Source organism: Cololabis saira, chromosome 13 (genome assembly GCF_033807715.1).
Source record: "Cololabis saira isolate AMF1-May2022 chromosome 13, fColSai1.1, whole genome shotgun sequence".
Classification (NCBI taxonomy): Eukaryota; Metazoa; Chordata; class Actinopteri; order Beloniformes; family Belonidae; genus Cololabis; species Cololabis saira.
Genome location: NC_084599.1, coordinates 34,448,743 through 34,466,276, shown reverse-complemented (window position 1 = coordinate 34,466,276; position 17,534 = coordinate 34,448,743). Strand labels below are relative to the sequence as shown.

At 39.7% G+C, this 17,534-nt stretch overlaps 2 protein-coding genes across 5 annotated transcripts in view; one reads left to right on the top strand and one right to left on the bottom strand.

Moving 5' to 3' along the window:
- sgip1a (SH3GL interacting endocytic adaptor 1a) overlaps nt 1–12,803 on the top strand; it is a 74,645-nt gene extending 61,842 nt beyond the window's left edge. For all 4 annotated transcript variants that reach the window (XM_061738740.1, XM_061738741.1, XM_061738739.1 and 1 more), the window contains 5 exons: nt 1,652–1,787; nt 1,903–2,105; nt 3,490–3,554; nt 6,321–6,485; nt 8,892–12,803. In XM_061738740.1, coding sequence (XP_061594724.1) covers nt 1,652–1,787; nt 1,903–2,105; nt 3,490–3,554; nt 6,321–6,485; nt 8,892–8,914 — 592 coding nt within the window. In that variant the 3' untranslated portion in view covers nt 8,915–12,803. The remainder of the gene's footprint in view (nt 1–1,651; nt 1,788–1,902; nt 2,106–3,489; nt 3,555–6,320; nt 6,486–8,891) is intronic.
- A 1,699-nt stretch (nt 12,804–14,502) lies between these two features.
- Nucleotides 14,503–16,923, bottom strand: insl5a (insulin-like 5a). The gene is made up of 2 exons (XM_061737255.1): nt 16,712–16,923; nt 14,503–15,145 (listed from the first exon to the last, which is right to left on the bottom strand). Exons 1-2 carry the CDS (start codon nt 16,881–16,883, stop codon nt 15,015–15,017), a joined length of 303 nt encoding a protein of 100 aa, XP_061593239.1. The 5' UTR covers nt 16,884–16,923; the 3' UTR covers nt 14,503–15,014.
- Nucleotides 16,924–17,534: the final 611 nt, after the last annotated feature.

Here is a 17,534-nt window from a genome sequence, read left to right as displayed (position 1 = left end):
TTTGTGATTACAACACATTTTTACATGCAGTTTAAAAAAACAAATCACCCTAAATGTTAAAAGCTGGGCATACACTGTGCAATATTTTAAATCGTTTGATTCAGCCCCATCTCAAACTGCACTACTAGATCTCTGAGTTCAAAAGATCGCAGCCCACGAGTCTCACACTGTACGTCCCGATGCTCGGATGCGACACGTCTGCTCACACTATACCTTCATAATACTCACGTCGGACTTCTGTGTACTGGAACTGCAACGTCAAAAAGAAGACGAGGAAGAACCCCGAAGTGGGAGACACCAAAGATGCTCAGCAAAAACATACGCACTGCAATTTGTGCGATTCTGAAATGAAATGAAATGAAAAAAGATTAGACAACGTTGTGATTGGACAAGGAATTGGCTGGGCAGACGTGGGAAACGCTGTCTTTTTTTTCTGCTATTAAAACATGATTTGTAATGTGAATTTGCAACACTTTAAACTACAAATAATAGTTTTTGACGTGACATCAGAGATTGCGCATGCTCTCTGCGAAAGGATGAGGCCAATCGGGTCGTAGCTGCTTCAACTGTGTGATTCCTTCACGAGGAGCGACCAGGATTTCAAACATGATTTTCTTGCGAGCTCACGATTTGTGATCGGGAGCTCGTCGTGAGGTGTTAATCTCTCGTCGTTGCCCCCACGTACACTGCACGAGGCACGACCAACGATTGGGTCGAAATCTGTCCCAATCCAAAAAATAGTCGAACGAGTGGAAAATCGGTTCAAAACGAGCCGATAATCGCACAGTGTCTGCCCGGCTTAACGTGTCATGATATTTATAATTCCACTAAACCTCATTAAAACCAAATAAAATGTGTGGACTTACTTTACATTACACATGTTGTTAATAATATAAATTTCTATTTGCAAAGCATGAGAGATGATTGCATATAAAAGCATGGCAACATGTCTAGCCTGGAAGATTTTAACTGAACGTCGTGTCATCTTTGTTGAACCGTGTTTCTTTAACACTTTATTTATGAAATGTAGAACCTGATCTAAAGTATGTGTCTGTATCCCATGTTATTAGTCAGTTAAATTATTAAATACCATCAAAAATGCTTGTAATTCTTGCTATAAATAGTCATCAGTTGAAAGTAAGACAAGATGTAAAATGGCAAATAATTTATTAAATAAGTGTTAAGTAAGAAAAAAAATCAGAGGGAAGTAAACCATATACGATGATTTATTAATGTCCCCAAACTCATTCAGACCTGAGGTGCCCTCTATGAATTAGTGCATTTACACTCATACTCAGGTCATTATGGATTAAGAATTGATGACCGAGCAAACTTTGGTGAAATCATTCAGGACATTTATGCTGAGTCATCATCACTCAGCCTGGCAGCCTTTTTGTTGTTTGTGCGAGTCGTGCTGCCCTTGTATAATAGTAAACCGTGAAAATAGGTACGTCATTGTAGTCGGACAAAACTTTACCAATATCAAACAAAAATGAGAATCTAGAAAAGAAAAAAAAGGAACTGGATGACAGAGTTGTATAGATATACAGTTAAATTTTTTTTTTTTTTTTTTTGGGTCATCGCTAAACTGTTAACAGAAGAGTTGTCAGATTTCTGTATTTTTATTGTGTCATTCCTGCTTCCCAACCAGCGACACCACAACACAAGCGAAGGCCGATTCCAAGGACTTCTGGGTGAACATGCCCAACCTGATATCACATTTAAAGAAGGTGGCAGAGCAGAAGCCACAGGCGACATATTACAACGTGGACATGCTCAAGTACCAGGTCAGCTCCGACACCCCAAACCATTCTTCTTTTGAGATTAAGTCAACTTTAATGATCACAAATTGGGATCAAACAATGAATGAAATGGAGCCGTGTTGCGTGTGTCTGTGGTCAGGTGTCGACGCAGGGGCGCCAGTCGACGCCTATGAACCTGGCAGTGAGCTGGAAGTGTGAGCCCACCAGCACGGACCTGAGGATAGACTACAAATACAACGGGGAAGCCATGACGACGCCCATGGCCCTCAACAACGTGCAATTCCTCGTCCCTGTGGATGGAAACGTTTCAAAACTACAGGCTGTCTTACCTCCTGCAGCATGGTACAGTCCACACTGTCAATAGATGTATCCGTTCAATTCGTTTATTACTGAACATTAGGGGTGTAACAATATATCGTGCCACGAAATTTCGCGATACAAAAACGTAACAATACGTGTCGTGGAGGTGACAAAGTGTATCGCGATATTGGGTTATTAATATGAATCTATTGTGTTGACTAGAAACGCGCATTCAACCACGACCGCGGCCGCGACCGCATCTCGACCCGCGGACCAAAATCTTACTCCGCTCAGAAGAAACTAGTCCCATTTTGTGGTCCCGTTTTGAGCTCTGAACTTTTACTAATGTAAGGCTGGTGTAGAGTTAAGCCTTACCTTATTAAATTAAACCTTTGTCGGGTTGTGAGTAGGATAAACACGCGGGCAACTTCTGCTGAGCTCCAGTGTACTTTAATGTCCGCTCAACAGCGTAGGATTTTAGAACATCAACACAGCACCTAGTGCTGTATCACTCCGCCCAATCTAAAACATACTAATCACTACAGAAACTGACTAGTGTCATTATAGTCCCTGATTTACATCAGAATATAAAGAATACATTTATAAAATAATGAACCCTGAATTACCAAAATAACCTTCTTAACAAAAATAAATCTCCTCTTACACTTATAAGGTGAGCATGAATCAATCTTTTTTATGATGTAAAATTGTATGTATTTATTTACTTTTATTTATTTATTTAATTTTAGTTGTTAAGTCAAATCATACATGAGGGAAACTATTCAGTTTGTGGCAAAATACTTTTACTATGAAACTGAAGCTGCATAATGCAAACCTGACATTTACTTTTAGTTCAGTTTGTGGATAATGGTTGTCCTGGCTTTCTCTTTAAAACTTAAACAGTTATAAAGCATCACAAACTGTAACAATAGGGCAAACGCACAGCATTGTTTTGTATTTTGTGTCTTTCAAATAAAAGACAATTTTTTCCAGTCATATGTTCCTCATTCAAGGTTGTTAAAAAAATACTGCTATAGTATAGTACCGTATCATGAGATTAGTGTATCGTTACACCCCTACTGAACATGGAGGAAAAAAGATTAAATGGTTGTATTCAGCATTGTATTGTAAAGTGGCTATGGTGTCTTGATAGAAACTTAGAATTATTGGTATGAATGATTTTGTGTATCACTTTACATTTAAACATTTAAATGGTAAACATTATACAAACGTCCATAAATAAACCAAGAACAGGTTTGCTTGGTTTATTTTAGCTTTTATTCAAACTTGGGAATGATTCATTAGATTCAGTTTTAAAACTGGGACTATGTAAATGATGAGAACTAGTGATGATAATAATTAATACGATGACGGGAGGGTTGCTGTGGTTTGATTGTTTTTTTTTTTTTTCTCTTCTTCCTGGCAGGAATGCAGAGCAGAAAAAAATCCTGTGGAAGATCCCCGATATCTCCCAGAAGTCTGAAAATGGAGGTACGGTTGACGGCTGTGAGAGAAACGTGGTGAAATGTCCCTGAATTGAGTACGGGGATTTTTCTAACTAAAGACAGCCTACCGTGAAAATGAGACGGCGTCACGATCTGGCACCATAAATTGCACATTAATCTCACGTAACGTAGAATCGTTGGATTTCTGGGTTTTTTGTAGCTTTTTCCTCCTAACGTTGTAAACCCACAATTGAATGCATATTTTTCGTGTCACATTAAACTTAGTGTTATTTTACAGTCTTGCACTTAGTGAGACCTTTTTTTTTTTTTTTTTTTAGCCATATTGTTCAATTGGCAGATTTGAGTTATACTTGTGACTTTATATAAACATTTCATGTGTTCAAAAGGATCAGAATCCTCTTCCCCCAGCAACAATATTTATATTGTTTTTATCATTTGGTCAGCATATGCATTAAGAAACAGTACACGTGCTAAAAATAGGACATCTAAAAGAAGAACAATAAGGACAAACTACAGAAAGTAGAGCACGTGAGAGGAGGAGCTGAACTAAATTCATCAGCAGGTTTCCAGCGCAGCTGAGCCCAACAACTCCCACCTGTGTCTGACAGCGCTGCTACGACCACCTCACAAAACCTGATGCTCACTGCATCAAGGCAAACTATCTTCAAACAGTACTATTTGTGCATCAGACAAATGTTACATGACCCCCAGCAGTGATTGCTTAGAGGGGCCCAGAACTTTGATCAGCCTCATACACTGACCGTGCGTCAGATATGCTCATTGAACTGAAGATCTTCCAATACAATGTCTTATTCCTTTAACCCTTGTGCTGTCTTCGGGTCAAGGAAGGAAGGGAGGAAGGGAGGAAGGGAGGAAGGGAGGAAGGAAGGAAGGGAGGAAGGAAGGATGGATGGAGGTAGGAAGGGAGAAAACAAGGAAGGAAAGAAGGAAAGAAGGGAGGGAGGGAGGGAGGGAGGGAGGGAGGGAGGGAGGGAGGGAGGGAGGGAGGGAAGGAAGGAAGGAAGGAAGGAAGGAAGGAAGGAAGGAAGGAAGGAAGGAAGGAAGGAAGGAAGGAAGGAAGGAAGGAAGGAAGGAAGGAAGGAAGGAAGGAAGGAAGGAAGGAAGGAAGGAAGGAAGGAAGGAAGGAAGGAAGGGAGGGAGGGAGGGAGGGAGGGAGGGAGGGAGGGAGGGAGGGAGAAAAGTGGAAGGAAGGAAGGAAGGAAGGAAGGGAGAAGAAGGATGGATGGAGGTAGGAAGGGAGAAAACAAGGAAGGAAGGAAGGGAGAAAGGAAGGAAGGAATGAAGGGAGAAAGGAAGGAAGGAATGAAGGGAGAAAGGAAGGAAGGAATGAAGGGAGAAAGGAAGGAAGGAATGAAGGGAGAAAAGTGGGAGGGAGAAAAGAAGGAAGGAAGGAAGGAAAGAGGAAGGAAGGAAGGGAGAAAAGAGGGAGGAAGGAAGAAAACGAGGAAGGAAGGAATAATAATAATAATAACTTGCATTTATATAGCGCCTTTCAAAGAACCCAAGGTCGCTTTACAAATCATTGGCCTTTTCAAGGCATGCCTTGAAAAAGGAAAACCAAGGAAGAACAAACAAAACAAAACACCATCGGGACAAAACGACAGGGGGGGGGGGTGGGCACTAATGGGGAAAAGGTGGGTTTTGAGTTGGGTTTTGAAAGGAAGGAAGGAAGGAAGGGAGAAAAGAGGAAGGAAGGGAGGGAGAAAATAAGGAAGGAAGGAAGGAGAGAGCAGGAGGAAGGAAGGAAGGAAGGAAGGAAGGAAGGAAGGAAGGAAGGAAGGAAGGAAGGAAGGAAGGAAGGAAGGAAGGAAGGAAGGAAGGAAGGAAGGAAGGGAGAAAAGAGGAAGGAAGGGAGAAAAGAGGAAGGAAGGAAGGGAGAAAAGAGAAAGGAAGGAACGAAGGGAGAAAAGAGGGAGGAAGGAAGGTAGGAAGGAAGGAAGGGAGAAAATAAGGAAGGGAGGGAGAAAAGAGGAAGGAAGGGAGGGAGAAAATAAGGAAGGAAGGAAGGAGAGAGCAGGAGGAAGGAAGGAAGGAAGGAAGGAAGGAAGGAAGGAAGGAAGGAAGGGAGAAAAGAGGAAGGAAGGGAGAAAAGAGGAAGGAAGGAAGGGAGAAAAGAGAAAGGAAGGAACGAAGGGAGAAAAGAGGGAGGAAGGAAGGTAGGAAGGAAGGAAGGGAGAAAATAAGGAAGGGAGGGAGAAAATAAGGAAGGAAGGAACGAAAGGAGGGAGGAAGGAAGGAACGAAGGGAGAAAAGAGGAAGGAAGGAAGGAACGAAGGGAGAAAAGAGGAAGGAAGGAAGGAAGGAAGGGAGAAAAGAGGAAGGAAGGAAGGAAGGAAGGAAGGAAGGAAGGAAGGAAGGAAGGAAGGAAGGAAGGAAGGAAGGAAGGAAGGAAAGAGGAAGGAAGGAAGAAAATAAGGAAGGGAGGGAGAAAAGAGGAAGGAAGGAAGGAAGGAAGGAAGGAAGGAAGGAAGGAAGGAAGGAAGGAAGGAAGGAAGGAAGGAAGGAAGGAAGGAAGGAAGGAAGGAAGGAAGGAAGGAAGGAAGGAAGGAAGGAAGGAAGGAAGGAAGGAAGGAAGGAAGGAAGGAAGGAGGGAGGGAGGGAGGGAGGGAGGGAGGGAAGGAGAGAGCAGGAGGAAAGAAGGAACAGGAGAATTAGGTCATTTTGACCCAAAGGCAGTACGAGGGTTAAAACCAATTCTAACACCTGGGTTTTATATACAGATGTAAAATCTTTGCCTCATCCTGACATGTTTTCTTAAACTCTTTTGCAGGTGTGGGGTCATTGCTAGCACGCTTCCAGCTGGCGGAGGGTCCCAGTAAACCGGCTCCACTGGCGGTGCAGTTCACCAGCGAGGGCAGCACCCTGTCGGGCTGCGACATTGAACTGGCTGGACCAGGGTACCGCTTCTCTCTCGTCAAGAAGAGGTTTGCTGCAGGTCAGTTCAGTAGCTCGGCTTTTTTCTAAGGATTTTTCAGAAACGTTTTTATTAACAATCACAAACTCCACGTTAAGCTAACCCTAAAGAAAACTCAATAATAATCAGGTGCCCCTTATACAGGACTGTGTCAGAAAATTAGAATATTGTGATAAAGTCCTTTATTTTCTGTAATGCAAAAATGTCATACATTCTGGATTCATTACAAATCAACTGAAATATTGCAAGCCTTTTATTATTTTAATATTGCTGATCATGGCTTACAGCTTAAGAAAACTCAAATATCCTATCTCAAAAAATTAGAAAAATGTGGGAATCTTAATCTTAAACTGTAAGCCATAATCAGCAATATTAAAATAATAAAAGGCTTGCAATATTTCAGTTGATTTGTAATGAATCCAGAATGTATGACATTTTTGTTTTTTTTTAATTGCATTACAGAAAATAAAGAACTTTATCACAATATTGTAATTTTCTGACAGTCCTGTATATGAATCTTGTTGTGCTTACTGGCCTCGAACCAGCTTTATGTGGTACGCCCCACTCAAAAATCTGTCAAAATGTTTTAGTGCGACTTTGGTAGCGACGAAGCCACTCGGCTTGATTGACGGTCAGACCGTTCCGAACTCACACATTAAAGTCAGACAACAATGGATAACTAATTATGTAGTGCTGGCAAGCAACCATCATCCAGCATCCAGTCAATGTTACCTCACTATAATAATATATATAATATGACGATATAATACGTATCTTCAAATCTGTATCCTAATCCAATAATAATCAAATGTTGGAATGCAACGTTGTTCCAACCTCACACTAACTTCAGGTGTCCTCTACCGCTGGCAACGATGAAGCAATCGGAAAACAGGACGAAGTACGACACTAACCTCCTCCGCTTTTTATTTGTGGAAGACAAATGATTTAAAATGTGTATTTTTCGGTTTTAGTTACAACTGAACAATATTCTGAGTTATTGTGAATGAGTTGAATAAAGTTCAACTTACCAGACAGTTTTGTTTCGCTTTATATATGTTTTAGCATGTTTTATGTATAAAAATAGACCCGTTCATTGATATTGCATTGCAAAATATGGTACTCAACATGTCGGCTTGTTTGTCTTCCAGTTTTTTTTCTAATTACACCATAAAAGGTTTATATAAGGATTTCAATGTTGACTGACTCAGTACATAAACTATGGTTATTGAGCACCAGCAACGGAAACTGTAAGAAATTAGATTAGAATATTAATAATATGATCAGAAAAGTTGAGAAGTATTTTAACATGCGTGTGCTATACCTTGATTTCATTTGATATTGTACTAGATCCATTGTCTTATACAGTTAAAAGTGTCCTCTTTTCATCCCCTTAAAATGTCCAACCCTACCTCTAAGGTGTCATGCACGCAAAGTTTGTCACGTGAGGAGTATTCATTCACTTCCCACCAGTAAAAAGGGAGAGATGTGTGTATTTAAATAAATACATAAATCACAGCCACAAATGTTTTTTAAATGTTGGTGAGAGTCCTCCAGCACAGGGGTCAGAATGACATCAGTCATGAATTATTGTGCTTCTGAGAAAAATTTGAGTTTAGTGTCAATGAAACAGCAACAGCTTTTTTTTTTCTTTAAGTAGTTTATTTGGTCGATCAGTTTCCATTGATAAATACTTAGCATTTCATTTCCTTTTGTAGGAAAGAAATAATGATAATAAAAAAAAGAAGTAAGGAATAAACCGACCAAAAGGTGTTGGCTGAAGCCTAAGCTTATTGTGCCTACCCTTTTCAACTTTGTTTACTACATAGTACTACTACTGTACTAAAACAACAAGGACAAACAATCTACAACAAAAAAAAACAAAAAAAACAGAGCAAAATAAACACACATGCAAAACAAGGAAGACAAATATAAATATGACAGAAAAAAACTAGTAAAAAAAAAAAAACATACAGAAGACGGATCTCAGAAAAACAACTTACAGAAAAAGTAAATAATCAATGCTTAGAGGAAACAAAAACAATCTCTAGAAGAGTGAAAACAAAAGGAAACCAAAGACCAATCATTACATTTTTTGGTGTATCGGTATTATTATTATTACAACAACAATGTATGTATATATATATATATATATATATAGTTATGTATCACACCAATGTTCTGTATCTTTCGATTATATTGGATTTATACATCGTTTTATATGTATTTATTGAACTACAGTTTTTTAATTCATTATTTAGGCTATTCCATATTTTAACTCCTGCAACCGATATGCATCTTTCTTTAGTATTTATCCTAGTTTTGGTTCTATTATATATAGCAGTGCCTCTCAGGTCGTACCGGCTATGTCTAGCCTGTAACAGACTCTGGAGCTGAAATGAGAAAAAGTATTTACTCGCTGTCTTTCAGGAAAATACCTGGCAGACAACTGACCTGCACTACTGAGAGCATCACTGTTTAACGAAGCGACGGCAGTGAACTGCAAGGTTGGCATGGAGACCAGAGGACAGACCTGCACCAGACTCCTTTACTTTTTCTGAACCCAGACGACAGGTCTGCAGCCTGCCCAGCAGTATTGTATAACTTTGCATTGTGGAACTGTTTTAGGTCACGTAATTATCGTATTTGTATTCATCTCATAACATCTGTGTTGCTGCAGTAAGACACCTGGGTTTGTTCCCTTACTGAAGTCTGTACCTCTGTCTCCGTCCTCCCCTGGTCGACATGCAATGGTGTGTATTAAAGTTTCACTGCAGCTGCCTGAACCGGACTTGAACAGGACACAGCTGGAAACAATCCACCTCTGCGTGACGTGTTGCTCTCTGTGGTCCTTAAAAATAATCCTTAACTAAGATCCATGCGCATTATAGATTATGCATCTCAACGTCTGACACATCTAAAGTCGCTAGCTACGTCTCCAAGCCTAAGATGTCCTCAGCTTTTAACCTGATTTGTTATTGGCGGTTTGTGAAATGGAATGAAACACTGAATCAAACACGGGGGCGGACTTTTATGCATTACCTACTGGTACCACAGGGTCATGTGACACTGTTGGCCACATTCATTTCGTTGCATCCAAATCCGATGTCCGACACGTCGGGCAGCTGCAGTGACGACGGTTCACTGGCTCCAAATTTGAAAAATATTTTTTCTTTCTGTGTGAACAAAAACAAGTGTACAAAGTGTCATTTTAAATAAGTAATATGTATCTTAAAGGGCGTTTGGTGTTCTCCTCGTATTGTTGGATAGCCTTTCTGTTGTTCCCGGGGCAACAGTGTTAGACTCCAGAGTACATGACAGCATTCTATTTTTATTTATTGATGATAATGATTTGTTGTATAAAACATGTGATTCTGTATATGAATAGAATTTGAATGGTATCACACAACTCAGAACCCTTAAAAGGTATAAATATTTGAATTATCTCATTTTTGTTATCTGTGTAGTTGGGTAACCTGTGTACAGTATGAGGTATAATTTTTGAATTTATTTCAGATATAATTTTTTTAACTCAAGTGCAACAGAATATCTGAGCTATATATGGGCGGACGGGTGGTGGGTGGGGGGGGGTAATTTAAAGACAAAGATAAGTATCTTCCTGGATGCTGTTTTATGCTTCGTGAAAGCAGTTTTATTGTAGAGTTAGTTATATTGTGGGCAAGCTCCACACTTTAAAGGTGCCACATGTACTTGTTTTATCGTAGACGTTCACTGTCCCCAGCTCGTCCAGGTCCATGGTGTCTGTATTTACCTGCAGGTGCTCCCGGGTCTTTATTAGGGGTGGACTCCATGTCAGTTTCACCTTTTGCAGCTGGCAGCTGCAGTCCGTGTTTTGCTCTGGATCTGGTCGGACTGGCTCGGCGGGAGAGCAAAACCACGACTACAGTTGCCAGATTCTGTCCCAACAGCAACCAGGTCATGATGGACCGGAACCAGCTGGTTAGCAGCCACTTTCCAAATGAAACATTTACATATGCACCTTGAAAGATTTAGTTTGACAGTTTTAAAGATGCAATATATCTGTTTTATCTGTCAGGACACTGTTCACTTAGCATAAAGACTGTTTTTTTTTTTTTTTAATTCACATTATTAAAACTCTGCTCAGCAGCTCCTCTAAAACTCAATACGATATATCTCGTTTGTTGGCCTCTATGAATAACAAATTTAAGTGTGTAAAGGATACACCGTAACGTTTCAGATGTGCCTCTGAATTTATGTGGTTGTGCTCACAGCAGTTTGAAATGATGCTGTTAAGTCCCCACTTTTTGTCTAGAGCAAAAATACCATAAAACTTTATGCAAATATTAAAGTCCATCACCAGGATGAAATGTTACCGTTTTGGTAAATCCCTTTTTAATCTGCTGCACCAGCAATAGGTCAAACATGCAATTGGGCCTCTGCTGTAGTTTACCAAGTGCTTGAAAATCACAACCTTCAGCTGTCAAGTGTTTATTATCAAACCTGCTTACATGCTGAACCCTGATGGGTAATATGATCCACTCTTACCTGCTAATCATCAGGATGTAGCTGTTTTCATTAGCGTTTAGTTCGTCTTGTCACTGTGCCTACTTGCAGCCTCAAAAAGACTCATTAACTTTTGAGAAGAGCAGATCCAACCGTTTCCATCAGTTTACAGTCTTTATGCTAAGATAAACACAAACGGCGTTACTTATATTCATCGTTAGCAGTCACGGGATCTATTCTTGACAAGAAAGTAAGTATGTATTCCTCAAAATGTCAAGCTGTTCCTTTTAAATCCAACAACAAAAACAATCTGGTTTTTGTTAGTTTTTTGTTTTGTTTTATTTTCCGAGCCGCGATGATGAAATGTGCTGATTGTGATACCGTTATTGGAAAAAAGGGGGGGATTTGTTTACGGGGACCAGCTTGTTTCTTTTATTCAAACCTCAAAGCGGAGAGGAAGCATCGCTCCGGCGTTCCCAGTTCTGCTGCTTGGCCTACAGCTGTCCATTTAAGCCTCTCTCGCTCTGTTTGCTTAGCGTGTCATCAGTCTCCTCACTGGTACCATAACTCCCAGATTATATCATCACCCCGTCACAGCCGGCGCTTGAATCCATGGCTTTACTTTTCATAATCGTAACGGTCTCTGTGAGATGACGTGATTTGAATGAGGGTGTAGAGAAAGGTTCAGTCGACATATATATATATATATATATATATATATATATATATATATATATTGTTGGGTTTTTTTTCTTTTGGTATCTTCTGTGTGTGTAACCTGGACCAGCAGTCCTCTGTAAAGGAGAATAAGCTGAATATTTTTAAAGTGCATAAAAATTAAAAAATATTATATTGTTTAATGTGAAGAAAAAACAAAACAACACTGTGCTGATGATGTTGAACTTCTGAATGCGCTGACACTCGACGTGTGTGTGACGTGTAGCTGAAAAATCTCTGTACTGTACCAGTTGTCAGAAATCTGCTCAATGTAACCGACCCCGTCAGAACTGTTGCACATTTGGCATTTGTGGCTGTACTTAGGGAACAAACGAAAAGATGGTTAATCTCAAAATAACTTCTACTAAGTTAGTTAGTACTTTTGATTGGATATAGTTCATAAATATATCTAGTTATTTCAGATCTAGAGTGTGCAGTTACAATAAAATTCTTGTTCTTAACCATGTTTTTTACATTTTTGTGTACGGACTCGGTCTGGGGGAAACGGTAACGTTGCATTTCGTTGAAGTGAGGCGGTGATGAAAGACTGGTGCCATTAAGCTCCTGGTTATACATTAGTTTGGTAACGTTTTCTCTTGTGTTGACTGGATGACTTACCGTACCGTGTGGGACATTGTTACCTACTGTAATGTATCGTGAGACCTTAGTGCAACCGTCACTTCCTCATTATCTACCACGGCCCACAATACACGCCGCCCTTCAAGTATCTGCTCTAAAGTGTCTTTCCGCTGGAAAGGCAACACTAAAACTCTTAATAGCTGCTAGAACATTGTTTGCATCTTTTAATAAAAATTGAAGAAGTCCAGTATTTTCCAGCGCTTAATTTCTGTGATGAAACTGTCCTGCAGTTAATTCAGTATTGCATGCAGAGCATGCAGTGTGAGGAGGGGCATCTGTGATGACAGTGGTGAACTGACACGTTGTGCTAAGCGTCACCTACCTTGTGTTACTAATGAGAGGAGAGCAGGTCGTGTGTTTTCGTGCGCTAGGAGCCACAATGCTTTTTGGTTCTGTACTGTTAACCTCAAACATGTGCGCAAGCTGTTTGAGCAGGACATAACAACGCTAAGATGAACTGAGGAACTAAGTTTGCTTCTTTCCAAAACCAATAAAAGTTGTAACTGGATGCTTTTTTTGCGGTTTTATTCATATAATGCATCTATATCCGCTCGTGATTATGTGTATTAGAGCTGGGTATCGATTCAAATGTCAAGATTCGATTCCGATTCTTAAGATTCAGAATCGATTATCACCATTTGATTCGATCCGATTCGATATTGATTTAGGTTAGTGTTGCCTGGATTATATAACTGTAAAAGAACTATTGAAATAATAATTTCACAATAATTATTGTGAAATAACTAAGAAATAAATAACTCAAATAGGCATTTCAATATCCATTTAAAGTGCAAAAAAAGAAAGAAATTGCAACAGCTCAAGCAGTAAACACATTATTTTAGCTTGTCTGATTTATTCTGTCACCAGACACACAGCTTGCCATTAAGCTCCCGGCATTTTTCAGGTATTTCATGACAAACCGTGTCCGATAACAGAGAAACCAAACAAGCTATAGTAAATATAGATAATATGAACTTCATTGAACTAATATAACATTTAGAAATGTAAGCTAAAATGTCCAGCATTTTCTCTAAAGAAAAGTTCATTTAGTTCAGGAGTTTTCAAAACTACTGGGACTACTGGGATTAAAGTTCACCAGGCAAAAATGTAATGATGGAAAAAAATATATTTTTTTTTTTAATAAAAAAAATAAAAATAAAAAAAAATCGATCTTTAGACATACAAATCGATTTTTAGGAATTAATATGAGAATCTATTTAGAATCAGAAAATCGATTTTTTTCAACACAGGCCTAATGTGTATTCCTTTTTAGAGCGTGTTTGCGATTGGCTCTGATTGATAGTGGTGTTGGATCGCCACTTTAATCCAGGCTGAAATATCTTAAGCAATTATGTGATGAATTTATATGGAATCATATAAAGATATGCAGCTTTAAATGGCCATTATTAGTTGTTTTTCTCTCCCACTGAACATTGCTTCACCCTATTCACTTATTAACAGTGTGCCCTTAGAAAATACCCACTTCCAGTGACAGCTGGGCTAAAACACCTTGGCTATAAACGCTATTCTTTAGAAACTGTTCCACTTCAAACACTCAGGGTACCCTGCAGCCTGTTACAGAGGACATAAAGTTCAGTTGTTCTCATCTCATTAAAATATATTTAAATATATGCAGATAACACCAAGTCCCAAGTCGGGCAACTGGAGTCTGGTGGGGGCCTCCTGCTCGCTTCCCTGACGCCCCGGCCTGACCTCACCCCTCATTGCAATACATAAATTACCAATTCTAACTCTAATTATTATTCCTGGCATTATCATTATATATTGTTTCATAGTGTATTATTATATCAAGTTATGAAATCTCATGGGATGTTAAACTATAGTATTATTATATTGTTATATATTATAGTATGGTGATACCATTTGGTTATATGTTATAATATTTTATAAAAATTATGTTATATTAGGATATTACTATATTATTATACTATATTTATATGATATTGTGCTACACCACACTATATGATAATTATTTATCTGTTTACTCTCGAATTAATATTCTCAATGTATGTATCTACTTTCATCATCTTATTCACACACACACACACACACACACACACACACACACATAATGATGTCGTCTTTTGTCGTTGTTTGCACTGTATGTTAAAAAAGAAAAAAAAGAAAAAAAAAAAAAACACCAAGTCCCTAATGTAAGAAGCACCACAGAGGATGGACACACGGTGTGCAAGAATATTTATTTGACATCTGTGAAAAGACAGAATACAGTTTGTTTGTTTTTTTTTGTTTTTTTTTTTTAAATATATTTTTATCCCAAGTTTTTTTCCCCATTTATCACCCAGTGCTCCTACCTAAGTTAGTACTGGGCAGAATACACTTTTAAGTTTCTTATAAAGACATCAAAGACGAGGTGAAAATTTCCCTTGTGATCCTGTGGATTCATTCTAGATACAAGTACAGGACACAGTCCGTCATGGTTTCACGCAGAACCTCAGAACCGTAATCAGATCAGCGAGACACTTGTGGCTGCACACATGCTCAACGTTGGGTTGACACACAGACATTCACATCTACAGGCCCCACCGGTTCCACAGCCATCATATTGGGGTTCGGTTGGTTTTTTTGTTTTGTTTTTGTTGGTTTTTTTAGGAGAGGAAAAAAACGGGAGAGAACAAAGTCCTTTTGGCAGCTCAAATGAGGCAAGTGAGAAGCAAAAGGGAGGGGTCATCCTCAGCAGAGATATGTGAGGTCACTCTTTCTGCAGCCCACCTGACAGCACATGGTGGTCAGGATGTTGTTAATGTCCCGTTTAGCCCAGTCCGAGCCCAGGCTGCTGAGGCTCTCCAAGCTGCTCTGCTCACCTGCAAACACAACGGAGAGGGATGTCAGCGTTTCACTTTACTTCTCTTTCCACGATTGTGATTTCTGTTCTCATGTCGGTCCTGTGTAATTTTACGAAGAGTATTAGGGCCGGGCAGGAGAAAAATAAAAATAATATTTTAGAGGAGGAAGATTTTTTTTTTTCATTATGCACTTCGAGAAAAAAGTTGAAATGTCGAGATTAATGTTGAAGTACAATTTCGAGAAAAAAGTTGAAATGTTTCGGGGAAAAAAGTCAAAATTTCGTGAGTAAAGTCGAAATGTTGAGAAAAAAGTCGAAATGTTGAGAAAAAAGTCAAAATGTCGAGAAAAAAGTCGAAAAGTCAAGATTAATGTTGAAGTACAATTTCGAGAAAAAAGTAAATGTCGAGAAAAAAGGCGAAATTTCGACTTTATTCACGAAATTTAGACTTTTTTTCTCAAAATTGTATTTCAACATTAATCTCGACATTTGGACTTTTTTTCTCGAAGTGCACAATAAAAAAAAAAATCTTCGCCTCTCAAACTATTTTTTCTCCTGCATGGCCCTAATACTCTTCCGTAATTCAGATAAGTGACTGCACTGATAAAACCCTGCACTCTCTGCTGTCGACGGTTCCAGCTTCCTATTTTCCTACGAGCACGTCTGAAACGTTAACTGGATTTATGCAGGAGACAGGAGGAGGAGGCAGCTGCCTCCAGCATGTTGCCGGTGATGTGTGACCACCTCCACCATGATAACACATCTGTTCCCCCACCGCTCCGCAGACAGTCGATCGATGCAGTAACACGATCTCAGATCCCCAGTTCGCCCACACAGAGAAGCCTGCTATTGTTTTACGTTAATTTAGACGGCATGTAAGAAGAAGAAAACAAGAAAGAAAAGGAAAGCAGCTGTACTCATTACAGCTTAGGGGTTTTTAGTTATTACACTTATTAGTGTGTTGCTCCACTCTTGAAAAGCAAACGCACCCACATGTCACATCAGATCGTAGAATAAGGTTTTAGAATAAAATAATAGTCAGGAAAGAAAAAAAAGAAGATGGTTAACCACATTATAAAGACGTCTTCCTCAGACTGGCTCCTGGTTGACAGCAACAATTAAAACTAAACTAAAAGAGTTCGGTAAACTTCATAAACTTTGAATTTATATTAGACCTGATTGACCTGAACATGAGCATTTTTATTCAATATCCTTTTTTCTTAATTTTATTTTTATTTTTTTATTTACATTCAATAACTTGAACAGAGTTGATCAGGTCAGCTCTGGATTCTTTGGGAAGGAAGAGTCTCATTAATTTCTATCTCACAAAAATTTTCCTAGTAGGCTTCAGAAAATGTGTATATCTGCAGAAGCCAAAAAAAAAACTTTGTGTTGAGCATATTAATAAGTGAAATATAAGGAATAAATACAGTAGCAAGGTGTAAGGAAGACCCTACGAACTAATTAACCAACCACCAATGTTTTATTCAATTTCTTTTGACAACCACAGTTTTATTTCAACACCTCTTTGGTGTTTGAAACAGATGTAATGTTGGTGTGGAGATAAAGATCAGCCTTTTCTCACCGTTCATGTCTGGTTCGGTGAAGAACCTCCTCCAGCGGGAGCCTCCGCAGGTGTAGACGACGGCCCTCAGGAACTCTCGCCCGCACAGCTTCACCGTCTTCACCTCTGCCCTCGCCTGGTGCACACTCGCCACCGCGCACAAGAGTAACGGCAAAACCACCAGGACACGCATGCTGGACGCCTGGCTGTCTGTTGCAGTTGCTCTGCGTTATCTTTCTGTCCGGTATCTTCTCTTCGTAGCGCTGTAACGCCGTCCTTGATCCAGCTCTTGCATCTCCCTTGGTTTTATACCATCCACCTTTCACTTCATCAATGTCCATCATCTCCCCGCCTCCCTGTGACTGACCCTTAGCCCATCCCAGAGACACACACACACACACACCAACATACACACACACTCGTGTTTTTGTATGCGTCCGGTTGTCTCCACCATTACCTTCTCCAGCCATCTTAAACACAGTTACGAGCACGAGCACTTTTACAACCTCCAGCTCACAATCATATTAGAAGAGGTGCGGCCTCCACGACCTTCCTCCCATTACATGATTTCATCCACTGACCCTAATTAAGGCATGCAAAGTGATTCCCCCCCGCCGTCAGACAGATGTTTTGCGTGTTTACAACACCGTGATGGCCTGGTTGTCTTTTGCTTTACAGCAGTTTGGGCCATATGAAGGAAAAGAGTCAATGTTGACAGTCCATCATGCGGCCATTATGCTGCTGCTGATGGAGCTGCGAGCTGCTCTGCGCCGCGTTTCCCTTCGGTCATTAGAGGTCCCACTTAGGATGTTTGTGAAACAGGGACATGTTTAGCCGGACAAGG